This window comes from Phocoena phocoena, chromosome X (assembly GCF_963924675.1).
Source record: "Phocoena phocoena chromosome X, mPhoPho1.1, whole genome shotgun sequence".
In the NCBI taxonomy this organism is placed as follows: domain Eukaryota; kingdom Metazoa; phylum Chordata; class Mammalia; order Artiodactyla; family Phocoenidae; genus Phocoena; species Phocoena phocoena.
In genome coordinates this window covers 41,125,308-41,152,617 of record NC_089240.1, presented here as the reverse complement: position 1 = coordinate 41,152,617, position 27,310 = coordinate 41,125,308, and the positions used below count along the sequence as shown (strand labels likewise).

General features: G+C 37.8%; 1 protein-coding gene across 1 annotated transcript in view; it reads right to left on the bottom strand.

Annotated features, from left to right (window-relative positions):
- Window positions 1-27,310, bottom strand: part of RP2 (RP2 activator of ARL3 GTPase) — a 46,349-nt gene that overhangs the window by 8,446 nt on the left and 10,593 nt on the right. The window contains exons 2-3 of the mRNA XM_065900965.1: window positions 15,151-15,816; window positions 10,308-10,422 (exon numbers count right to left, since the gene is read on the bottom strand). Of these exons, the coding sequence (XP_065757037.1) occupies window positions 10,308-10,422; window positions 15,151-15,816 (781 nt within the window). The remainder of the gene's footprint in view (window positions 1-10,307; window positions 10,423-15,150; window positions 15,817-27,310) is intronic.

The window sequence follows — 27,310 nt, the reverse complement described above, 5'->3', positions numbered from 1 at the left end:
ACTGACTTTTTACTCTGAAAATCGATGCTTAATTATTTCTCCTTTATTTACTCTGCTTTTCTCATATGAAGCATATTTCAAGTTAGCCAAACAGCTCAGTGTACAAGAAGTTCTGTTAACATCTATTAATAAATGCAGAGGTAATGACACAATTTGAAAATGATCATTTTGAAACTCCTAATAAAATAACTGGATCAGGCAACAATCATCAATGGCTTTAGCATCCCATAGGGAAGACTGACAGGAAACTCTACAATAAAAAGACTGTCACCACCTGAGCCTAACAATATTGGCATCACTAGAAGTACAACAATCAAATATTATGTGCCTTCTCATTATAGGAAATAGTACCACCTGTGAAATATTCCCCCCAAAAGACTAAACCTGAGTGTAAACAAGGCTTTGATTTAACTTCTAATCTACAAGAACTATAGAGGAACAAATTAAACAAACCCATGCACACTACAGGACAACTGACCACATTTCTTTTACAAGAGGAAGGCACGAAACAAACAGGGGAGGGGGAACACCTGTTTCTGGTTAAGAGCGATATAAGATACAAAACAACCACATACAGTGAGTGAGTGGGCCAGTTTTAGATCTGGATCAAATTAACTGTAAAAATACATAAAGAATGTTTTTAGACAATTAGGGAAATTTGAACATGAACTAGTTAGTTGATGATATTAAGACATTGTTAATCATGTTAGATGTGATAATACACCCCACTTAAGAAAACATTTATGTAGCTGTCAAATTGTTATGGTATAATCTTATGGTATATAAAAAATACCTTAATAAAACTGTTATTAGAAAGCATTCATTTTTAATTTCACTTTGTTTAAGACACATACTGAAATATTTAGGGATGAAATGACAAGACATATCAAAATTTGATTAAAATATTTTAGCAAAAAGGAGAATATATAGATTATTTTTTAAAGTATGGCAAAAGGTTGATAAAACTGGGGGATGGGTACACATGGGGTCATTGGAAGCTACTTCTGAGTAGAAACAGTACATTTGGAAATTTGCAAAAAAGAGTTTAGAAAGCATTTCAAACCGAATAAATATTGAACTAAAAAGAAAAATTTGATAATGTAGGGTTTCCAGTTTTGCAGAGAGTAGAAAGTTTGAATTAAGGTAGAATGGAATATGCTTTTATTCAGGATCACTAAAAGAAATACAGTAGATACATCTTTTAAAGTCAGATATTTATTACTGAAAGTTCCTGTATTCTACAAAGACAATATAATCTAGAATTCAGAAATACAATTTTGGTAGAATTACCCAAGTATGTAACTTGGTTGCTATCCTTTGAATAGGATATGAAGAGCTTCCAATAAGTGACTTAATTTGCCAACAAAGAAACATCAACAAAAAAGGTGGACAAGTGCATCAGTTTTGATTAACATGTGTGGACCCTAAATTTTAAAAAAAACTACACCACCAACAATGTGCTTTTTAAGCAGTTCTATTTGTCTCTCTATCTAATGATGAGGACTACAGTTACTTCAAAGTGCTTACTTCAAGTGACTATTTCAAACTGAATTATGAGGTCAACAAGATCACTGGTCATGTTTTTACTGTTTTAATGTGACTGTCTTATCAAATAGCTTGCAGTAGCTTTAAATCTAAATATTTGAACTGTCATGAAAAAATTGTGAGACTTCGAAGTAAACAAAAAAGATTTCTGGATATCCTATCTAATGAACTCTTCTGTGTTATTTAACATGACCTTGGAACAAGTCACTGTCACGTCTCAATTAGGTTACAGCAACAGCCTCCCAGCTGGTCTCTCTGTTTCTCCCTTAGAGTAACCAGAATGATAAAAGCTACATTTTAAAGGGACCATGGCATTCATATGCTCTAAAACCTCCAGTAATATGTCTATATTTTTCTTATTTTTAATTTTTCTAAAAATAACTGACAGTTTAAAGTAATAATGTGAACAATACATTAGGTGTTTATAGCATATGTAATAGTAAAATATATAATAGTGACACAAGGATGGGAAGGAAGGTTTGAGAATATGATGTTATTAGGTCCTTATATACTACAGGTGATGTGGTATAATATTATTATAAGGTGGACTCAAATTATTTAAATATGTATACTGTAAAACCTAAGGTGACCATTAAATAAGATTTAGGAAAAGAGGTATAAATACTAAGTCACTAGGGGAGGTAAAATGGAATCATTAAAAATACCCAATTAAACAGAAAAAGAGGTAACAAAAAACAAAGAACAAATGGAACAGAAAGCAGCTAGCAAGATGGTAGATATTGATCCAACGATATCAATCCCTTTCAATATGAATGGTGCAAACACACCAGTTAAACACAGACTTCCCTGGTGGTGCAGTGGTTAAGAATCTGCCTACCAATGCAGGGGGTACAGGTTCAAGCCCTGGTCCGGGAAGATCCCACGTGCCGCGGAGCAACTAAGCCCATGCGCCACAACTACTGAGCCTGTGCTCTAGAGCCCACAAGCCACAACTACTGAGCCTGCGAGCCACAACTACTAAAGCCCGTGTGCCTAGAGCCCATGCTCAGCAACAAGAGAAGCCACTGCAATGAGAAGCCCGTGTACCGCAACGAAGAGTAACGCTTGCTCACTGCAACTAGAGAAAGCTCGGGGGCAGCAACGAAGACCCAAGGCAGCCAAAAAAAAAAAAAAAAAAAAGACAGAGACTGTCATATTGGATTGAAAAGCAAGAACCAACTATATGCTGTCTACAAAAAATTCACTTTAGATACACAGACTTTGATAAGTTCAAAGAAAAGGGATAAAGCTTTATGATGAAACACTAACAACCAAACAAAAGGTGGAGTAGCTGTATTTCAGACAAAGCAGATTTTAGAACAAGGAAGATTATCAGAGACAAAGAGGGACATTACATAATAATAAAGGATCCTTCAAGAAGACATAATCCTAGATGTGTATGCACCTAACGACAGAGTTTCAAAATTCACAAGGCAAAATCTGATAGAGTCTGAAAAAAGAAATAGACGAATCTACAATTACAGTTGAAGACTTGGACACTCCTCTAATTCATAGAGCAAGTAGGCAGAAAATCAGTAAGGATATAGATGACCTGAATAACGCTATCAACCAAACCGACTTAGTGGACATTTATAGAACATTTCAGCAAAGAAAAGCAGATTATATATTCTTCTCACCTGCACATAGATTATTCACCAAGATAGACTATATTCTGTTCCAGAAAACAAGCCTTAACTTATTAAAGAAAATAGAAATCATACAACGTGTGTTTTCAGACCATAACAGCATTAATCTAGAAATCAGTAATAGAAACACATCTGGACAATCTCCCAAATGTTTGGAAATTAAACATTATACTTCTAAATTATCCATGGATCAAGTGAAAAGTCTCAAGGGAAACTACTACATCAGGGGTCAGCACACTTTTTCTGTAAAGGGCCAGATGGGAAATATTTTAGGCTTAGTGAGCCATACAATGTCTGTCACAACTAATCATCTCTGCTGTTACAGTGCAATAGCAGCAAAACATAATAAATAAAAGAATGAGTGTGGCTATGCTCTGATAAAACTTCATTTAAAAAATGTACAGTAGGCCATACTTTGCCAAACCCTGAATTAAGTGAAAATACATCATATCAAAATTGGCAGAATGCAGCTAAAGCAGCACTTAAAGGAAAATTTCTAACACAAAATACATATACAGCCAATCCTCATTATTTGTGGATTCCTTATTTGCTAATTGCTTACTTGGTAAAATTTATTTTACCAAATAGGTAAAATATTTTACTGAAAATCAATACTTGTCTTTTCATGGTCATTCATGGACACACACAAAGTGGCAAAAAATATGAGCTGCCTGACATGCATGTTTCCAGGTAAATTTGAACAAAGTGATGCTCTGCTTTCTTGTTTCAGCATTCATTCTGTAAACAAGTGGCCTTTTCACAGTCCATCTAGTGCCACATTTTTATATTTTTTGTTGGTAATATCAGTGTTTAAAATGGCCTTCAAATGTAGTGCTCAAGTACAGTCTAATATTCCCAAGCTTAGGAAACCTGTGATGTGCCTTACAAAGAAAATGTCTGTTAGATAAGCTTCATTCAGGCACAAGTTACAGTGCTGCTGGCTGTGTGTTCAATGTTAATGAATCAAAAACATATCTAAATGAGGTGTCTTTAAACAAAAGCACACATACAACAAGGTTATACTGATTGGTTGAAAGAAATGTTGTGACCAGAGACTTGCAGGAACCTAGCCCTGCATTTCTCCTAGGAGTAGCAATTCAGTACTCACTGATTCAGTGTTCACAGCAACTTTATAGAACAGACCTACTGTGAATAACGAGTATCACTCTATTAGGAAAGAAGAAATCAGTAACCCAAACTTAAACCTTAAGAAACTAGAGAAAGAAGAGCAAATTAAACCCAAAGCAAATGAAAGGAAGGAAATAAACATTAGAGCAGAAACCAATGAAACTGAAAAGAGAAAAACAATAGAGAAAATCAATAAAACAAAAAGCTGTTTCTTTGAAATTATCAATAAAGTGATAAACCTCTATCGAGGCTAATGGGAGAGGGAGGGGCCTCAAATCACCAACAGGAGTATAAGAAGGACATCACTACTGATCCTACATACATTAATAATAAGGAAATACTATAAACTCTACACCTATAAATTTGATAACTCAGATGAAATGAAACAATTCCCTGAAAGACAAAAACTATCAAAATTTACCCAAGAAAACAAACATATCTTAAAGAGCTCTCTATGTAATAAATAAATAAAATGTATGGCTAAAAATCTTTCCCCAAGTCTTCAGGCCCAGATGGGTTTCACTGGCAAGTTCTACCAGACATTTAAGGAAGAAATGATACTAATTCTCTATAATCTCTCCAAGATCACAGAAGAAGAAGGATACTTCTCAACTCATTTTATGAGGCCAGCATTACACTAATATCAAAGCCAGAGAAAGCTACTACAAGAAAAGAAAAGCACAAACCAATATGCTTCATGGACAAAGATGTAAAAATCTACAATAAAATATTAGCAAATTGAATCCAGCAATATATTAAAGGGATAAAACATCATGATCAACGGGGTGCATCTAAGGAATACAAGGTTGGTTCAACATTCAAAATTAACAAAAGTCACTTACCAGATTAAATGACTCAATAATAAAAAAACATGACCATCTCAATAAATACAGAAAAAGCATTCAACAAAATTCAACATCATCTGTGATTAAAAATCAACAGGGACTTCCCTGATGGTCCAGTAGTTAAGAATCCACCTTTCAATGCAAGTGATGTGGGTTCAACCCCTGGTCGGGGAACTAAGGTCCCACATGATGCAGGGCAACTGAGCCTGAGCGCCACAACTACTGAGCCTGTGTGCCAAAACTAGAGAGCCTGCATGCCACAACTACTGAGCCTGCATGCTCTGGAGCCCACACACCACAACTAGAGAGAAGCCCATGTGCTGCAATGAAGAGCCCGTGCACCACAACGAAAAGATCCCACGTGCTGCAACTAAGAACTGACACAGCCAAGAAAACCCCCCAAAACAAAAAAAGCCCTCAACAAACCATGAATAGAATGAAACTCCCTCAGTCTAATAAAAGGTATGTATGAAAAATCTACAACTACCATCATTCTTAATGGTGAGACTGAACACTTTCACCCTGAGATCAGAAACAGGGCAAGGATGTCCTCTTCTCACTATTCTACATAGCATAATAGTGGAAGTCCTAGCTAACATAATAATGCAAGAAAAAGAAATAAAATGCATGTCAAAGAGACACAGGAACTAACCTAAAAGAGCTCCCAAAGGCTAAACTGGAACAATTTGATAGTATTGGACTATAACCCAAAGAATAAAATACATATCTATGAGTCCCTACTGATAGACATAAATGACTGAATAAATAAATGGGAGAGAAGGGACAAATCTTTCTTACAGAATTCCAAATAATGTATGTAGATACTCCCCTCTCTAGGAGGTGGAGCTTAATTCCCTCTCCTTGAGTGTAGACTGGTCTTAGTGACTCAACTTCCAAAGATCATAGAAAGAACTTCCAAAGAGTATAGAAAGGGGAAAAAAGGAAATTTACAGTGTTCAAGAAACCTGGCAGATACCACCTGAACCAAGTCACTAAGGTCAACATCACCAGCATTAAGTCATGTTGCTATCATGTGCCCTATGATGTGATGTGATGTGACGTGATGAGAAGGGCACTTCACCTCTTCTCCAAAACCCATAACCCCAGTCTAACCAGAGAAAACACCAGGCAAACGCAAACTGAGGGACATTCTACAAAATAACTTACCAATACTGCTCGAATATTTCAAGGTTATGAAAAACAAGGAAAGACTAAGGAACTGTCACAGATTAGAAGAGATTAAGGAGATATGATGACTAAATGCAATGTGGGATCTTGGATTGAATTCTGGAACAGAAAAAGGACATAAGTGAAAAAAACCCGGTGAAATTTGAATAAAGTTTATAGTTTGAATAAATAGTATTTTACCCATGTAAATTCCTTAGTTTCAACAAATGTATCATGCTTATGTTAACATAAGAGGAAGGTGAGTTTCAAAACTCTCTGTACTACCTTTGCAATTTTTCTGAAAATCTAAAATTATTCCAATATAAAGAGTTTATTTTAAAACAAAAATGTCTAGTAGATTCTCACCTCACTCAAACTAGAAGCCACAGTCTCTACAGTGGCCTACAAGGCCCTATATAACCTGATTCCTCCTTTACTACTTCTCAGATCTCATCTATGTTTGTTGAATAAATGAATGAATGACCCTCTAAAACAAAGGAACCCAAATCTGACTAATCATCAGAACCATCTGGGGAACTTTTAAAAATGCAGATTCTAAGGGAATATCTCAGAGATATTTGAATCAGTCTTTCTGGGGTGGGAGGTGGAAATTTAAATCTTTAACAGCACCCCAGATGGTTCTGAGAATCAGACAGATTTGGAAGATTCTCAAGATGAAAAACACAACGAATTCTCTCATTTGGCTGTCAAATAGCTTCATTAATTGAAAGGAAATAATTATGACTACTTTAACTGAAGAGGAAAACTTAGAGACTCTAAAGTATAAACTATTTGAAATAAAAGTGAATTTTCAAAAGAATAAGTCCATCCCCCTGCTAAGAACAGTGGTTTGCAACTGGGAGCAATTTTGTCCCTCACGGAGCATTTGGCAATGTCTGGAAACATTTTTGGTTGCCATAACTGTGGCAGTGTGTTATTGGTACCTAGTCAGTAGAGGCCAGAGATGCTGCTAAACATCCTATAATGTACAAGACAGCCCACCACAGCAAAGAATTATCTAAAATGTCAACAGTGCTGAAGCTGAGAAACTCTCCTCAGAATGACTGATGGCCACTTTTACATAAGGACCCAGTCCATCCAACACCTGCTGGAATATCTCCACAGACAGCCTGCTCATTATTCTACATCAATCAATGCACTATTGGGCAGCTTAAAATTTTCCCCCAACTTTTCTTTTGAAAAATTCCAAACATTGTAGAAAAGTTGAAAGAATAACAAACATCCATTTGCTCTTCACTTACACCCAGCAAATGTTAACATTTGGCCACATTTGCTTTGCCACACACTATACACATATACACACATGCACACACAGACATGCACAAACACACACTTTTGTTTTGCAGAGCCACTTGAAAATAGCAGACATCATAACGCTTCAGCATGCATCTCCTATGTAACCACAGTACCACTATCATACTTAAGGATACAACAATAATTCCAAAATATCATCCTCAAACTTCCCCAGTTGTCCCCAAAATGACTTCTACAGCTTTATAGTTCACCCCACCCTAATCCAAAATCCAATTAAGGTTCACTCCTTGCATTTAATTGTTAGGTTTCTTTTAATCCAGAACAGTCCCCCATTGTTTTTGTCTTCCAGGACATTGTCTGAAGAGTCCTAGCCAGTTATCTTGTAAAATGTCTTCTATTTTTGATTTGTTTCAGTTTCCTCATGGTGTCATTTAACATGTCTCCAGATCTCCTTTCTTTCCTATAAACCAGAAATTAAGTCTTGGCTCGATCAGATTCAGGTAAAATATTTTTGGCAGGAATACTTCATAGATGATGATGTGTATTTCTCATTGCATCACATTAGGAGAAATACAATGTCAGGCTGCCCTGCCATCAGTGATGCTAAGTTTGATCACTGGGTTAGTGTGATGATCATCAAATCTCTGCTCTAAAGGTATACTTCCCATTTGAATTAGAATGTATAAGTATCCTACTTTTTATCAACTTTTACCCCAATTGTTTTAGCACCCACTGATAACCTTTGTCTGAATTAATTATTACAACAGGGGATAGAAAATGGTGATTTCTGAAGTCTAACATTCCTTCTACGTTTATTAGCTCAGAGTATTCTATAAAGAGCAGAAGAGCTTTCCTTATTCCCTCTCCCCCCGCCCCCCCTTTTTTGGGTGCTTAATACACATTTATTAACTGAATACATTCAATACTGCTGATTTTTCAAATTAGATAAAAAGCATGGGCTGATGAGTTTTATGGAGGTATTTCTCAGATTATAAAAACAAATTTTAAACAAGATCTGTGACTACTTAGATGAGAAACTGATTATTACTGTGAGCCAATTTGGGGTCATGGAGAAAGGGTCATTTCAAGCTAATGGAAGAGTGCCTCTCTTAATAGAGGATAGGAAGCTTCTAGATCATGGGAATGTCTAGCAGTCATTCATGATATCCGTGTAGACCATATAGTTAGGTAGATTCCAAGCTGGCTGGGCATGCTGGTCCATAGTTCAGTGCCAATTTCCTCTCCCCTCTTTTTTATTATCACTATGGATGCATGGATTTCTATTGTTGTTTAATCAATTTACTTCATTATTGTTTTTGATGCTCAAATTGACCCAAATTTGGCCAGTGGACACTTCTTGAGACTCCTTCAAGCTGGCTCCTGTGACCTTTTGACATAACTTCATTAGTCTTTGACCACTTCCTATGGACATCTCTGGTTTTAAAAGCTGTTTATATGATATTTATTTGCTGAAATTCCTATAACATCTGTCCATTGGTTTTGGTTCTACTTTTTTCAGGAACAGAACATTTTATTTCTTCCATGTGGAATGTTATGTGACTTAAACACATATTATGGCTGGGTTGGAGCAATTCTGTGAAACCGCTTCACTAACATCACACAAGTATATAAATCATTAATTTAGGCCTACTCATATGCTCACTTCATCCCTAATCCTCACACTTTAGGATGTCTATTACACACACTTATTACTTAATTCAGTTTCTGAAAGCTGCTGAGAGTTTAAAGATTTGTTTCCAAGGTTTCATCAAATTTTCCCATATCAAAATGGCTGCATCAAAGGAGCCGGGTCATAATTTCCTATATATGATCTGGGATAGATTCATGCACCGGTTGGAGCCAGTCCTTGGTACTACTAGAATAACCACTAAGGTATATGAAATACTGTATTACTACTTAAGGGCCGAATCGCACCCAGCATTAGTTATTAAAGGTATCCTAACAATCCTCCAATATTTTCATACAGGTTTTTGCAGTTTATTACAACTTATTTATACATAAAGAGCATGTAAATGCAGATGTGCCTTCTTTCTAGGGTATATCCAATCAGCATTACCCATTACCATATATATTTGCTCAGGCCAGTCAAGAAAAGCCTGATGAGCCTAGAGCAAAAAATGTCCCTGCCCTAATAGATGAACGGTACTCTGTCTTCTAGAATACATAGAGGCAAATAGCAACACTTCAGGAGGGCACAGGAACTCTAGTTCCTCTGTTTGTAGACATATTTCCGGTATCTGACAACTTAATCAGATCATGTTAAATACACAGAATAGTATACAGTTTTATTTATATTTCTTATTCCTTTTCCAGTATGGTCAAAGCACACTGAAGGCAGAAAGAATCCTTATCAAGTGCTTTGTAACTCTGGGCAGGGAGAAGGAAATGGTCACTCACTATAGTACAATAATAATAATAAAATAATTTAAAATAATAAAATGTGACTTTCAAGAACGAAGGTGACAGAATAGGGAAAAAAAACCCTAATGCCTAATTTCTAGGTGATTACATATGGCTTTTCGAATGATGTGAAATTTTGACATTTCTGAATAGTAATAGGAAAAACATAAAACAAGTGACAAAGAGAAGACAATGTAAGAGAAATACTAAAGTCAAGAGTAAATCAAATCAGCAGGTCAAGGGAAAAACCACAAAAGTATACCAATCATCCAGAAGGTACCTTTGTTCAGAAGAGGAAGGAAGTCAGGTGCTTTTTCCCGAAAAACCCTTTGAGCATCTTCAGCTTTCATTGATACCTCCTTTGTCTGAACCAGGAAAAAGCCTTTACCAACCAGCTGTGGGAAATAAAATTTCATTTACATTTTAAAATGACCTGAGACTAAAACAATATTTTCCTATTCTATAATTTTTCTGTATAAAATGTAACACAGTGCTCTGATTTTTGTTTTAGTTATAACTGTAATTAATTCAGAGTGTTTGCTATAAACAAGTTTTCACATACACAAGATTCTTTCTTCCAGATGGGTGGTTCTGATTAAGAATTAGTACTGCCACTCCAATAAAGATGTTTAAAAAAAAAAGAATTAGTACTGCCTACTGTTAACAATTAAGGGTCAAATAAATGTAAATTAGCCCTCAAAATTTTAAACTTTATTTAAAAAATTTTGTTGACTGAAACTAACAGAAGCTTTAGTTTGGTGATACTGTCCAGTGAGAGGAGAATCATTAACTAAAGTATGGTACATTCACAAGATAAAATACCATAGTTTGTTAAATATAACAAATGATAAAAGGGGGAAAGCTTATATAATACTGTTAATTTTAAAAAGCATGATTCAAATTTATATAGTATAGCACAATAACGCTAGAATACATTTATGGAGTACTTACTATGTGCCAGGCAGTTTTATGTGTTCTACATGTAAAACACGTTTAACCCTCTCACAAGGCAGGTATTATTATTACTCTCATTTTACAGATGAGAAACTAAAGCACAGAGTGGTTAAGAAATCTGCCCATGGTCACACAACTATTAAGGGACAGAGCTGTGACTTGAACCCAATTAAACTGATTACAGACTAAATAAATTAAAATTATTCCTACAAAGACAATTCAAGGTACAGCACATTATGGATGATTTTTAAACTTATTTCTACTCTTCTTTATTTCTACAGTTCTCTACAATGAGTATACATTAATTTTTAAAATAATTATGAAAGTATTTTTTAAAAATGCAAATCGATTCAACCAATTAAAGCCTATTGAGTTTTTAATTATAAAAGTAACAAATAGGCTCAATACAGAACATTTATTTTTTAAAAACATTTAAAAAATAAAAAACAGAAACAAAGAAATATCAAAGTGCTACCACTCAAAGATGCCACTGCTATATAGGTATACTTCCTTTTTTTTGGCCACGCTGTGTGGCTTGTGGGATCTTAGTCTTAGTTCCCCTAACCAGGGATGGAACTCGTGGCCCCTGCAGTGGAAGCGCAGAGTCCTAACCACTGGACTACCAGGGAAGTCCTGGCATACTTCCTTTTACCCTTCCGGTTTTCATTTTCCCCCATTACAGAAATAATACATGTTTTATGTAAAATCCATAGAGCTACGAACAAGAAAAGAAAACCCTGCTCTTAATCCACTTCCTAAAAAGAACCACAACTGTCAACATTTTAGTATATATAACTCTCCAGACTTATCTACTTTAAAAAAAAATCAGATACGTAATATTCTACAAATTTTCACTTACTTGGTTGTGAACATTTTCCAACTATTCTACTATAAAATCAGTTTTAATGGTTGATAGTATTTCATTCTATGGCTACGTTATTCCATACCATTTCATCAAATTGGATTCAAACTCAAATCCTTTTCCAGAGCCCTCAATGCTGCCTCAGAAAAAGAGAAACATCCATAAAAATGTAGCAGGAAATTACATAAACATCACTGCCAGATAATGACTGCAAAGTTACTTAAATTATCAGAAACAATCCCACATCTGTTTCTAATTCTCTAGACTGCTCAATACCTCTCATTTTATAGTCAGACACATAAACTGACAAAAGTAAGATGATTAATTCAAAACACTGTTACCTAAAAACAATGAACTATGAAACGAGTGTATTTACTTTGATATTTCACTGCAGACATGTGAAGAGACTCTTTTTCATGAAAATTCTTCTACTTTTAAGCTTTTTTTTTTTTCTTTTGCGGTACGCGGGCCTCTCACTGCTGTGGCCTCTCCCGTTGCGGAGCACAGGCTCCAGACGCGCAGGCCCAGCGGCCATGGCTCACGGGCCCAGCTGCCCCACAGCATGTGAGACCTTCCTGGACCGGGGCATGAACGCGTGTCCCCTGCATCAGCAGGCGGACTCCCAACCACTGCGCCACCAGGGGAGCCCCTACTTTTAAAGACTTGAAAATAGAGGTAACTACCCAACTTTAACATACAATAAGTTATATATTAATATACATGTATATATACATATACATGTATACATGTATATGTTAATATACAATAAGTTATACAACTTTAAGTTATACAATACTTCCAAACAATTCCAAATACTTTAATTTATCCTGTGCTTATCTGTGATATAGTTAAGAGGCAGCAAGAAATCTGATCTTTAGGTAAGAAAACCGAGGCCTAGTAACTTCTCTTGACTCCTATGGAATGTACTTTCTGGTTTACCCAGTTTTTCTGGACTTCCTACTCTCTCAAGTTTTACACTTCCTACCTTAAAAAACCATTATGATATGTTTAATTTATGAAAACACTATGAAACAAAATTCTGTGCTACTCCTAGGGTTTAACAAAACCAGAGTTAGCAATCACAGTTCCAGTCTAAGCTGTTCTAAGACATTTGTGTTATGATACGAGAAAAGACTCAAGTTTCATTTTTTTCTGTCTCAGCATTAACTAGCTTCTACACATATTTTCCAGGGAACTCGAGCTTCATTTTTTAAAAAATATGTAATCGCTCTCTTGATATGTAACTTACCGGTCTTTCAGCACGCTGTGATACCCTCTTCACATGTACTTAGCATTTTCTTCTTTTTGTTCTCTTAATTCTGTGATTTCAGAATTAGTCAGGATAACTCTAGCCAAAAAGTCCCAGGGTTTTTCCTTCTAGGCTGGAGGGTAGTATCTGCCTTGCCTCCACACACTTTCAGTCACATTCCAGCTCCACCAGGCATTTATCAACTTTCCTTTACCACTGAGGCAGCATAATAGCATCATGCTTAAGGGTTAAGACTATGGCCTACAAAGCCAAACTGCCTGGATTTAAATCATGGCTCTGCTACTTACCAGCAAGTGACCTTTTGCAAGTTACTTACCTTCTCTGTGGCTCATTTTTCTTATCTGTATAAAGAGAAACAATGGCACCTATTTCATAGGTTATTCCTGAATTAAGTGAGTTAATTCACTTAAATACTGTACAACAGTCACCTGACGTATAATAAACACTATATTAACTGTTAGCTATTATTATTGTCATCATTTTTGTTACAGTTATTGTTGGATTTTTATTTAAATTATTTTGTAATCCAGAAGGACATCTAAAGAACATCACTCTTCCTGGTCATATTGCAAAAAGTGCACACAACGGTGCCATTTTGTACAACAGATTTCAAAAGTTAAAAGGTTAAGGACATCTGATGACTCATGAAGAATGACAGTGTTTGTTTTGATGGCTTTTTTCTTTAAACGTACTGTACATTCTTTATGTCCTCTCCTCATTATCTACCAAAAAGGAGTTTAACCTGAATAATTACCTCTCTTGAAAACTGTATGTAGATTTTTAAAAAAATCATCATACAGTATAATGAAAATGTTTACCTCTCAGATGTTGGATTAACATCTGATTAGATAGCTCAAAGGCCAGAGCACTTTTTCTATATCTCACCAGATCCATAGCACATTTTTATCAGATTGGCATAATCAAGAAAGAAAATATCAAAGTCTTAAGATTATACCTGGCTTCTGTTGTTTTTAAAACTGGACCTCAGATATACTTTGTGGATTTCAGACATGGGTTTTCTACATTGTAGAATGTATAAGCTACAGAGAGGTGGTCATTTTTCTAGTTTTTTTTTTTTCTAAAACCTTTCCTTTTGACAGAAGTGCTACAACTTAAAAAAAAATCTATTCAAAGAGAGTTTTCCATTCACCTCTCCATTTCTGGAAGTTTGATTTTTAAATTCAAACAGACTCTTTCTGAAGAAAGCCTGATTAATGACTAATCAATACATCCTACTGCTGCCTCCCCAATGGAGGAACTGCTGCTTCTGGAGCCCCTAACCTCCACATCCCCATTTATTTTTCAAGTGAAAGCTGCTACCCAAAGAACTCTTCTCTACTCCTGAAAGCACTAAAAGCCCCTGCTCATGAGTCCACAATCTCTGCTGTCGCAGCTGCCACCTCATTGTTTCACACCAACTTCCTCTTCATGGCAATAGGGCAAAGGAAAGTAATGTGGAGGTTGCTCTCAGTCAAAACGGGCTCCAAAAGTTGTATGCCTAAATTCCTTTCCCACACCTTAAACAGTTAAAAACTCCAAATAAATTTCCCCACTAAATAATTATAAAAGGTCATGCTTTACTTTGCAGTACTACTTTTGTGAGCTCCCGTGGAAATCAGTTATGATAAAGAATGGAAGTTCTTTGAGGGTAGAGAATTTTGTCTATTTATCTCCACTCCCAGCATATATTTCATCAGCTCTAAACTGCCATCAATTGTAAGATGCATTTCAGAGAAGCAAAACTGTGGAAAACAAAGGTGCATCCTATAATCAATGAAAGATGGTGACAGAGTAACCTGCACATAATGAGTGCTTAACAGATGCTTCCTGAATTGAATTGTTTTTAAAAAGTTTCTTTGGGAAAGTATTTGAGGCCTAAGCAACTAGCTTGCAGATAAATCTGTAGGGGGCAGAGGACTATAATTTAAGGATTGCCTGTATTTCTAATAGCCAATTTGAAAAGAATGGACGCTCTCCAGAAAGTGGTGTGTTTCTATGTAGGTGTATGTCTGTTTCTCTTCTCTCTCTTCTCCTTACCTCATCAATTAGTTTCCTGGCATTTGCAATAGTATAATCACCAGCAAATAATACCACCAAGCATGACTCATCACTGTTCTTCTGTCTCTGACCCCGGGACACTGGAACGATACTTCTACTGGCTTCTGTGGAAAGGCGGACAGCTTTGAGCTCTTCGGTAGTAGGTAGAGGAACATGGTCCTGAATGACAGCATCTTCTGGAAGAAGGCTCCAATTGAGTTCTCCTGACACAGGTGTAAAGTCATGAATGTTACTCCAGGTATTATTGAAGATACTGAGCCCTGCATCTTTGAACTGGAAAGCTAATTCAGGGTAGTACCATTGAAAACAGCCAAACTTGATATTCGTGGAAGACTCAATAATGGGCTGAGTGGCACAGCACAAAAAGACTTCCAGCTTTCTACAATCCCGCACACGAAACTGTTGGCAGGCTAATGCACACTTGCAATCTCTGCAATTGCGGAAAAACACACTGCCTTTCACCGGTCCCAGAAAAATGACACAGTTAGTACAGTCATCAATAGTAACTGTAGCAGAGTGATCAAAAATATAGATGTTACAGTTCTCACAGTCTTGAATGAGAAACTGTTGTCCTGCCACTTTCCCAGGTAAGCGACCTACTGTTTCATCCTTCAGTCCACTGAACATGTAGTCTTTTGGATCAACCTGCAGGAACAAAACACAGACCTTGAGTATTATTGACATTATTCAGCAAACATTAATTGTCTATTGGGAGTCAGGAACGATTTTTATTGCTAAAATGATATGTTCCAACTCTTACTGACTTTGCGACATAATAAGAAAATGAGCAGGACAAAAAACTTTTTAAAAATAAATACATAAAAGGCATGGGGGGAAGAAAGGGAGAGGAAACTGTTATAGATAAAGAAAGACTCAGGACATACCAACCAAATGATGTGCGGACATTGTTGGATCCTGTTTTAACATATCAACTGTAAAAGTACATTTTGGAAACAATTGGGGAAATTCTCATACATACACAGAGCACACTGGATGATATTAAGGAATATTTCAGCTTTGAGCCTTTTCTTTTTCTGATGCTTCACTTTTAAAAAAACTTCTGCGTCTTTAAAACTTCTAAACTTGGAAATACACCCAGATAGGAATATGTTTCTCTATCTTTCCATAAATTGATGCCTAGGTCTTAGTTTCTAAACCCTGACTGATTTCTGCAATATGCTACAGAAAATGGAAGCACCTGAAGGCCCAAGAATCACTATATGTCAGAATTTGCATCTACAAATTTGATTGAAACGTTTACTGAGCTACTCCTACAATGTAAAATTTTCAAATTTCACCATTTCCATCTTTAGGCATTTTAAACTAAAGCTCACAGAATCTTTTACACAGTGTGTCTGGAATCTGTTACATTATTTTTTAAATTTTAGCTGACCTCTCAAAATATAGTCATTAAAAGACCATTTTTATTTTTCTAAATTACTTTTAAATCTACTTGCACTGTCTTAACCTCTTTGTGAATATTAAATTTCATACAAAACTATTCATGTACCAGAAACAGGCTCCCATAGGTACGGTACACAAAAACTTGATTATTTACAAAGGATAATTTAATCATCTTAATCGTTAGCAAACTAGCTTAAAGTGACTTATTCAGCATTACACAACAAATGTTGTACTCATCAGTTTTACACAATGTACTAGAAGTAGTATTGGTCTGTAGCATGAGCAATAAAAGACACAGTTAGTACAGTCATCAATAGTAACTGTAGCAGAGTGATCAAAAATATAGATGTTACAGTTTTCTAGTCTCAATTTTGTCACCTATGAGCAACATGAATGAAAAAGGCACTTTAACTTTCTAGATCTTCATTCAGCCATTTGAACACCCAATAGGAGCCAGACATTGTTTTAAGCACCAAAATGAATATGACCAGCTCTTTCCATAAAAGAAGTGAACACTAACCTAAACAAATGATTTTAAAACCACCTGGCTGTGTAATGAGAGATGCTCAGAATATTCTGGAAATACAGAGGAGGGACACCAGGCACAGGGGAGGTAGGGGTGTAAGACTTCCTGTGCAAAGTGAGAATGAATAAGCTGAAGTTCACCAGGTAAAAGGGGTAGGAGTAAAGGATCCTCCCTTCCCATATCAGGCAAAAGTGAAAGAATGAAATAAAATAAAACTCTTCAGGGAGTGTGAGGAAAAGTGAACATGGTTTGGTGTTACCAGTGATACTGCAATGGGAGCAAATGAAGCTGGAGAGGTAGGCAGGGGCCATATTATGAAGCTTGGAAGTTCTCCGTGGACAAAGGGGTACCACAGAATGATTTAAATAAGCAAAATTTATATTTTAGGAGGATTGTTCTGGTAAGAATAATGACAAGTGGCGTGTGAATCGGAGAGGCGGTTGCAGTCATCCAGAAAGGGCTGGAACTAGAGTAGTGGTTAGCAGGGAAGAGGAAGATGGAATGAATTTGAGAAATACTGAGGAAGGAGAATCAGACGATTTAGTAATTCAATGGCTGTAGGAGGTAAGGCAGAAGGATGGGTCAAAAATGATTCCTAGTTATCTAGTCCAGTATTTTTCAACCTTTTTGACTACAATTCACATTAGTACATTCTCCAGCACAGCCCAGTACACGTATTTATGAGTATTTGTACATGTACACATACCAATGAAAGAAAAGTTTCACAAAATAATACTTACCCTTATTTTGTGTTAAACCCCAAATATTTTCTATTATCCCACCCACAGGTTTGAAGAAACACTGCTCTGGTTTACGTGATTGGATGTTGGTAGTGCCACACACCAAAAAAAAAAAGAAAAAGAAAATATAAGAGGCAGCACAGGTTTAATGTGGGAAGAGGTGTTCAAGCTATTCCATTCCTAGGATTTTACAGGTGACACACATATATAAAGGTATAGTGTTCCAGTTTGGGCTCTATCAAGATACTGAACTAGCATAGTGGCTGGTTCCCAATTATCCAAGATCAATCTCAAACGGACCAAGTAAGAAAACCACCAAGAAAAGGGGAAACTATGAGACACCCCTGTGGTGGGTGTGGGAACAGAAAACAGAAAAGGAAACTCAGATTTCTTCTATTGCTTCTCCCCTTCCCAAATCTTGAGACAACAATGCTTCCCGTACACCTGCTAGGACTCAGACCTCTGGTCCAGATTTCCCTGGGAGCAAATTCCGGGCAGGGCAGAAACCCTGTGCTGGCGAAGAGCTGAGAAAAATGGGTGGGGATTAATTTTGACAGTGGTTCAGGACCTCTCCAAATCCTCAGAACTGGCAAATTAAAATCTAAGGAGTTTCTTCTAATGCTGCTTCTCAAGTATTGATTGGTCAAGTGAACCAAAAAAAAAAAAAAAAAAAACGACAAGGATCTAGGCGATCCAAACCACACAATGAATAAGTTTGAGTTCTGCACACAACTAGTAGAGTATACTCACATTTTTTCTCAAGCACACGTAGAAGGATTTTTTTTAAAAATCATGTACTAGTACTAGATCATAAAGAAAGCCTCAACAACTTTTAAATAATAGATAACTTACAGATTATTATATGCGACCAAGATGCAATTAAATTAGAAGTTAATAACAAAAGATACTTTAAAAAATCCTTGCCTATTTGAAAATTTTAAAAACACAGTGCTGGACGAGGGGAAGATGGCGGAAGAGTAAGACGCAGAGATCACCTTCCTCCCCACAGATACACCAGAAATACATCTACACGTGGAACAACTCCTACAGAACACCTACTAACGCTGGCAGAAGACCTCACACTTCCCAAAAGGCAAGAAACTCCCCATGTACCTGGGAAGGGCAAAAGAAAAAAAGAAAAAACAGAGACAAAAGAATAGGGACGGCACCTGCACCAGTGGGAGGGCGCTGTAAAGGAGGAAAGGTTTCCACACACTAGGAGCCCCTTCACAGGCGGAGACTGTGGGTGGCGGAGGGGGGAAAGCTTCGGGGCCACGCAGGAGAGCACAGCAAAAGGGGTGCGGAGGGCAAAGCGGAGAGATTCCCACACAGAGGATCGGTGCCGACTGGCACTCACCAGTCCGAGAGGCTTGTCTGCTCACCCGCCGGGGCGGGCGGGGCTGGGAGCTGAGGCTCGGGCTTCGGTCGGAGCGCTGGCAGAGGACTGGGGTTGATGATGTGAACAGAGCCTGAAGGGGTTAGTGCACCACAGCTAGCCAAGAGGAAGTCCGGGAAAAGGTCTGGAGCTGCCGAAGAGGCAAGAGACTTTTTCTTCCCTCTTTGTTTCCTGGTGCGCGAGGAGAGGGGATTAAGAGCGCTGCTTAAAGGAGCTCCAGAGACGGGCACGAGCCGCGGCTAAAAGCGCGGACCCCAGAGACGGGCAGGAGACGCTAAGGCTGCTGCTGCCGCCATCAAAAAGCCTGTGTGCAAGCACAGGTCACTATCCACACCCCCCTTCCGGGGAGTCTGTGCAGCCCGCCACTGCCAGGTTCCTGGGATCCAGGAACAACTTCCCCGGGAGAACACACGGCGCGCCTCAGGCTGGTGCAACGCCATGCCAGCCTCTGCCGCCGCAGGCTCGCCCCGCACTCTGTGCCCCTCCCTCCCCCCAGCCTGAGTGAGCCAGAGCCCCCAAATCAGCGGCTCCTTTAACCACGTCCTGTCTGAATGAAGAACAGACGCCCTCTGGCGACCTATATGCAGAGGTGGGACCAAATGCAAAGCTGAGCCCCTGGGAGCGGTGAGAACAAAGAAAAGAAAGGGAAATCTCTCCCAGCAGCCTCAGAAGCAGCGGATTAAAGCTCCACAATCAACTTGATGATTGAGGAGGTGGACTTTGAGAGTAAGATTTATGATCTTTTCCCCTTTTCCTCTTTTTGTGAGTGTGTATGTGTATGCTTCTGTGTGAGATTTTGTCTGTATAGCTTTGCTTCCACCATTTGTCCTAGGGTTCTACCTGTCCGTTTTTAAAAAAAATTTTTTCATAATTAATTTTAATAACTTTATTTTATTTTATCTTCTTTCTTTCCTTCCTTCCCTCCTTTAGACAACGAATCATCCCAAATTGAGGAGGTGGACTTTGAGAGCAGGATTTATGATTTTTTCCCCTTTTCCTCTTTTTGTGAGTGTGTATGTGTATGCTTCTGTATGAGATTTTGTCTGTATAGCTTTGCTTCCACCATTTGTCCTAAGGATCTATCCGTCCATTTTTTGTTGTTTTTAATTTTTTTTAATAATTATTTATTACTTTAACAACTTTATATTTTACTTTATTTTATTTTACTTTATCTTATTTTTTCCTTCCTTCCTTCCCTCCTTCCTTCCTTCCTCCCACCGTCCCTCCCTCCCTCCTCCTCCTTTCTTTACTTCCTTCCTTCCTTCCTTCTTTCCTTCCTTTCTTCTTTCTTCCTTCCTTTCTTTCTTTCTTCCTATTTCTACTAATTCTTCCTCTCTACTTTTTCTCCCTTTTACTCTGAGCCGTGTGGATGAAAGGCTCTTGGTGCTGCAGCCAGGAATCAGGGCTGTGCCTCTGAGGTGGGAGAGGCAACTTCAGGACACTGGCCAACAAGAGACCTCCCAGCTCCACATAATATCAAATGGAGAAAATCTCCCAGAGATCTCCATCTCAATGGCAGCACCAAGCTTCACTCAAGGATCAGCAAGCTACAGTGCTGGACACCTTATGCCAAACAACTAGCAAAAGAGGAACATAACCCCACCCATTAGCAGAGAGGCTGCCTAAAATCATAATAAGGCCACAGACACCCCAAAACACACCACCAGACGTGGACCTGCCCACCAGAGAGACAAGATCCAGCCTCATCCACCAGAACACAGGCACTAGTCCCCCCCACCAGGAAGCCTACACAACCCACTGAACCAACCTTAGCCACTGGGGACAGACACCAAAAACAACGGGAACTACGAACCTGCAGCCGGCAAAAAGGAGACCCCAAACACAGTAAGATAAGCAAATGAGAAGACAGAAAAACACACCGCAGATGAAGGAGCAAGATAAAAACCCACCAGACATAAAAAATGAAGAGGAAATAGGCAGTCTACCTGAAAAAGAATTCAGAATAATGATAGTAAAGATGATCCAAAATCTTGGAAACAGAATGGAAAAAATGCAAGAAACATTTAACAAGGACCTCGAAGAACTAAAGATGAAACAAGCAACGATGAACAACACAATAAATGAATGAAAAATACTCTAGATGGGATCAATAGCAGAATAACTGTGGCAGAAGAAAGGATAAGTGACCTGGAAGATAAAATAGTGGAAATAACTACTGCAGAGCAGAATAAAGAAAAAAGAATGAAAAGAACTGAGGACAGTCTCAGAGACCTCTGGGACAACATTAAACGCACCAACATTCGAATTATAGGGGTTCCAGAAGAAGAAGAGAAAAAGAAAGGGACTGAGAAAATATTTGAAGAGATTATAATTGAAAACTTCCCTAATATGGGAAAGGAAAGAGTTAATCAAGTGCAGGAAGCACAGAGCGTCCCATACAGGATAAATCCAAGGAGAAATACGCCAAGACACATATTAATCAAACTGTCAAAAATTAAATACAAAGAAAGCATATTAAAAGCAGCAAGGGAAAAACAACAAATAACATACAAGGGAATCCCCATAAGGTTAAAAGCTGATCTTTCAGCAGAAACTCTGCAAACCAGAAGGGACTGGCAGGACATATTTAAAGTGATGAAGGAGGAAAACCTGCAACCAAGATTACACTACCCAGCAAGGATCTCATTCAGATTTGATGGAGAAATTAAAACCTTTAAGGACAAGCAAAAGCTGAGAGAGTTCAGCACCACCAGACCAGCTTTAGAACAAATGCTAAAGGAACTTCTCTAGGCAAGAAACACAAGAGAAGGAAAAGATCTACAATAACGAACCCAAAACAATTTAGAAAATGGGAATAGGAACATACATATCGATAATTACCTTAAACGTAAATGGACTAAATGCTCCCACCAAAAGACACAGATTGGCTGAATGGATACAAAAACAAGACCCATATATATGCTGTCTGCAAGAGACCCACTTCAGACGTAGAGACACATACAGACTGAAAGTAAGGGGATGGAAAAAGATATTCCATGCAAGTGAAAACCAAAAGAAATATGGAGTAGCAATTCTCATATCAGACAAAATAGACTTTAAAATAAAGACTATTAGAAGAGACAAAGAAGGACACTACATAATGATCAAGGGATCGATCCAAGAAGAAGATATAACAATTGTAACTATTTATGCACCCAACATAGGAGCACCTCAATACATAAGGCAAATACTAACAGCCATAAAACGGGAAACCGACAGTAACACATTCATAGTAGGGGACTTTAACACCCCACTATCGCCAATGGACAGATCATCCAAAATGAAACTAAGTAAGGAAACACAAGCTTTAAATGATACATTAAACAAGATGGACTTAATTGATATTTATAGGACACTCCATCCAAAAACAGAATACACATTTTTCTCAAGGGCTCATGGAACATTCTCCAGGATAGATCATATCTTGGGTCACAAATCAAGCCTTGGTAAATTTAAGCAAATTGAAATTGTATCAAGTATCTTTTCCGACCACAATGTTATGAGACTAGATATCAATTACAGGAAAAGATCTGTAAACAATACAAACACATGGAGGCTAAACAATACACTACTTAATAACGAAGTGATCACTGAAGAAATGAAAGAGGAAATCAAAAAATACCTAGAAACAAATGACAATGGAGACACGACGTCCCAAAACCTATGGGATTCAGCAAAAGCAGTCCTAAGAGGGAAGTTTATAGCAGTACAAGCCCACCTTAAGAAACAGGAAACATCTCGAATAAACAACCTAACAGGGCTGCCCTGGTGGCGCAGCGGTTGAGGGTCCGCCTGCCGATGCAGGGGACACGGGTTCGTGCCCCGGTCTGGGAGGATCCCACATGCCGCGGAGCGGCTGGGCCGTGAGCCATGGCCGCTGAGCCTGTGCATCTGGAGCCTGTGCTCCACAACGGGAGAGGCCACAACAGTGAGAGGCCCACATACCACAAAAACAAAACAAAACAAAACAAAACAACCTAACCTTGCACCTAAAGCAATTAGAGAAAGAAGAACAAAAAAAACCCAAAGTTAGCAGAAGGAAAGAAATCATAAAATCAGATCAGAAATACATGAAAAGGAAATGAAACGATAGCAAAGATCAATAAAACTAAAAGCTGGTTCTTTGAGAAGATAAACAAAATAGATAAACCATTAGCCAGACTCATCAAGAAAAACACGGAGAAGACTCAAATCAGTAGAATTAGAAATGAAATAGGAGAAGTAACAACTGACACTGCAGAAATACAAAAGATCATGAGAGATTACTACAAAAAACTCTATGCCAATTAAATGGACAACCTGGAAGAAATGGACAAATTCTTAGAAACGCACAACCTGCCAAGACTGAAACAGGAAGAAAGAGAAAATATGAACAGACCAATCACAAGCACTGAAATTGAAACTCTGATTAAAGATCTTTCAACAAACAAAAGCCCAGGACCAGATGGATTCACAGGTGAATTCTATCAAACATTTAGAGAAGAGCTAACACCTATCCTTCTCAAACTCTTCCAAAATATAGCAGAGGGAGGAACACTCTCAAACTCATTCTACAAGGCCACCATCACGCTGATACCAAAAGCAGACAAGGATGTCACAAAGAAAGAAAACTACAGGCCAATATCACTGATGAACATAGATGCAAAAATCCTCAACAAAATACTAGCAAAGAGAATCCAACAGCACATTACTGGTGAAAAACTGAAAGCATTTCCACTAAGATCAGCAACAAGACAAGGTTGCCCACTCTCACCACTCTTATTCAACATAGTTTTGGAAGTTTTAGCCCCAGCAATCAGAAAAGAAAAGGAAATAAAAGGAATCCAAATCGGAAAAGAAGAAGTAAAGCTGTCACTGTTTGCAGATGACATGATACTATACATAGAGAATCCTAAAGATGCTACCAGAAAACTATTAGAGCTAATCAATGAATTTGGTAAAGTAGCAGGATACAAAATTAATGCACAGAAATCTCTGGCATTCCTATACACTAATGATGAAAAATCTGAAAGTGAAATCAAGAAAACACTCCCATTTACCATTGCAACAAAAAGAATAAAATATCTAGGAATAAACCTACCTAAATAGACAAAAGACCTGTATGCAGAAAATTATAAGACACTGATGAAAGAAATTAAAGATGATACAAATAGATGGAGAAATATACCATGTTCTTGGATTGGAAGAATCAACATTGTGAAAATGACTCTACTACCCAAAGCAATCTACAGATTCAACGCAATCCCTATCAAACTACCACTGGCATTTTTCTCAGAACTGGAAGAAAAAATTTCACAATTTGTATGGAAACACAAAAGACCAAGAATAGCCAAAGCAATCTTGAGAACGAAAACCGGAGCTGGAGGAATCAGGCTCCCTGACTTTAGACTATACTACAAAGCTACAGTAATCAAGACAGTATGGTACTGGCACAGAAACAGAAAGACAGATCAATGGAACAGGATAGAAAGCCCAGAGATAAATCCACGCACATATGGTCACCTTATCTTTGATAAAGGAGGTAGGAATGTACAGTGGAGAAAGGACAGCCTCTTCAATAAGTGGTGCTGGGAAAACTGGACAGGTACATGTAAAAGTATGAGATTAGATCACTCCCTAACACCATACACAAATATAAGCTCAAAATGGATTAAAGACCTAAATGTAAGGCCAGAATCTATCAAACTCTTAGAGTAAAACATAGGCAGAACACTCTATGACATAAATCACTGCAAGATCCGTTTTGACCCGCCTCCTAGAGAAATGGAAATAAAAACAAAAATAAACAAATGGGACCTAATGAGACTTCTAAGGTTTTGCACAGCAAAGGAAACCATAAACAAGACCAAAAGACAACCCTCAGAATGGTAGAAAATATTTGCAAATGAAGCAACTGACAAAGGATTAATTTCCAAAATTTACAAGCAGCTCATGCAGCTCAATAACAAAAAAGCAAACCACCCAATCCAAAAATCGGCTAAGACCTAAATAGACATTTTTCCAAAGAAGATATACAGACTGCCAACAAACACATGAAAGAATGCTCAACATCATTAATCATTAGAGAAATGCAAATCTAAACTACAATGAGATATCATCTCACACCAGTCAGAATGGCCATCATCAAAAAATCTAGAAACAATAAATGCTGGAGAGGGTGTGGAGAAAAGGTAACACTCTTGCACTGCTGGTGGGAATGTGAATTGGTACAGCCACTATGGAGAACAGTATGGAGGTTCCTTAAAAAACTACAAATAGAGCTACCATATGACCCAGCAATCCCACTACTGGGCATATACCCTGAGAAAACCATAATTCAAAAAGAGTCATGAACCAAAATGTTCATTGCAGCTCTATTTACAATAGCCCGGAGATGGAAACAACCTAAGTGTCCATCAACAGATGAATGGATAAAGAAGATGTGGCACATATATACAATGGAATATTACTCAGCCATAAAAAGAAACAAAATTGAGCTATTTGTAATGAGGTGGATAGACCTAGAGTCTGTCAAACAGAGTGAAGTAGCTCAGAAAGAGAAAGACAAATTCCGTATGCTAACACATATATATGGAATTTAAGAAAAAAAATGTCATGAAGAACCTAGGGGTAAGACAGGAATAAAGACAGACCTACTAGAGAATGGAGTTGAGGATATGGGGAGGGGGAAGGGTGAGCTGTGACAAAGCGAGAGAGACGCATGGACATATATACACTACCAAACGTAAGGTAGATAGCTAGTGGGAAGCAGCCGCATAGCACCGGGAGATCAGCTCAGTGCTTTGTGACCACCTGGAGGGGTGGGATAGGGAGGGTGGGAGGGAGGGAGACGCAAGACGGAAGAGATATGGGGACATATGTATATGTATAACTGATTCACTTTGTTATAAAGCAGAAACTAACACACCATTGTAAAGCAACTGTACCCCAATAAAGATGTAAAGAAAAAAAAACCCACAGTGCTAAATAACTCAAGGTTTAAAGAAATCATAATCAAAACCTAAAAATACTTAGGAATAAATGTTAAAACACCAACTACGGAATGCAGAAAAAATGGTACTTAAATAGCTACAATAAAAACTCTCAAATTAATGAGTTAAATGTCCATCTTAAGATATTAGACAATAAATAGTAGAATCAGCCTACTTTCTGTAGTAGAAGGAAAAAAGATAAAAATAATGGAGAGATTAATGATTTAGAATTCAAATATACAATAGAAAACATCAGCAAAGCCCCAAATAGGTTTTTTTGGGGGGGAAAAATCTGAAAATTGGGAATTCCCTGGTGCTCCAGTGGTCAGGGCTCCATGCTTCCACTGCAGGTGGCATGGGTTTGATCCCTGTTCAGCGAACTAATATCCCGCTAGCTGCGCAGCATGGCCAAAACAAAAAAACAAAGAAACAAAGAAACAAACCCCAAAATGAGGCAAACTTCTGGTATGAATGATCAAGAGAATAAGAACAAAAATAGTATGAATGAAAAGGGCATATAATTATAAATAAAGTAGAAGTTTAAAAGAGAATAGGGCTTCCCTGGTGGCGCAGTGGTTGAGAGTCCGCCTGCCGATGCAGGGGACACGGGTTCGTGCCCCGGTCTGGGAAGATCCCACATGCCGCGGAGCGGCTGGGCCCATGAGCCATGGCCGCTGAACCTGCGCGTCCGGAGCCTGTGCTCCACAACGGGAGAGGCCACAACAGTGAGAGGCCCGCGTACCACAAAAAGAAAAAAAAGAGAGAGAGAGAATAACAACAACTATATACCAACAAGTTAAAAAACATTTTGTCCATGAAATGAATGCATCTCTTAAAAAATAACTTACCACAGCGAAGTTGAGAAGAAGTTAAAAGCTTAAATAAAAAGCTATTACTACTAAAGAAATAGAAGCAGTGGCTAAAGTGTTCCCACAAAGAAAACACAAGACTCTGATGGTTTTATAGCAGATTCTAGTTTTATTCATCCCAGTTTTATGCAAACCTTTAAAGACAATAGAAAAAGAAGCAACAGTCCTAATTCATGCTACTAGTCTGTCCAGCAAGAAATAAGAAAAACAAAGACATAACAAAAGAAAATTTT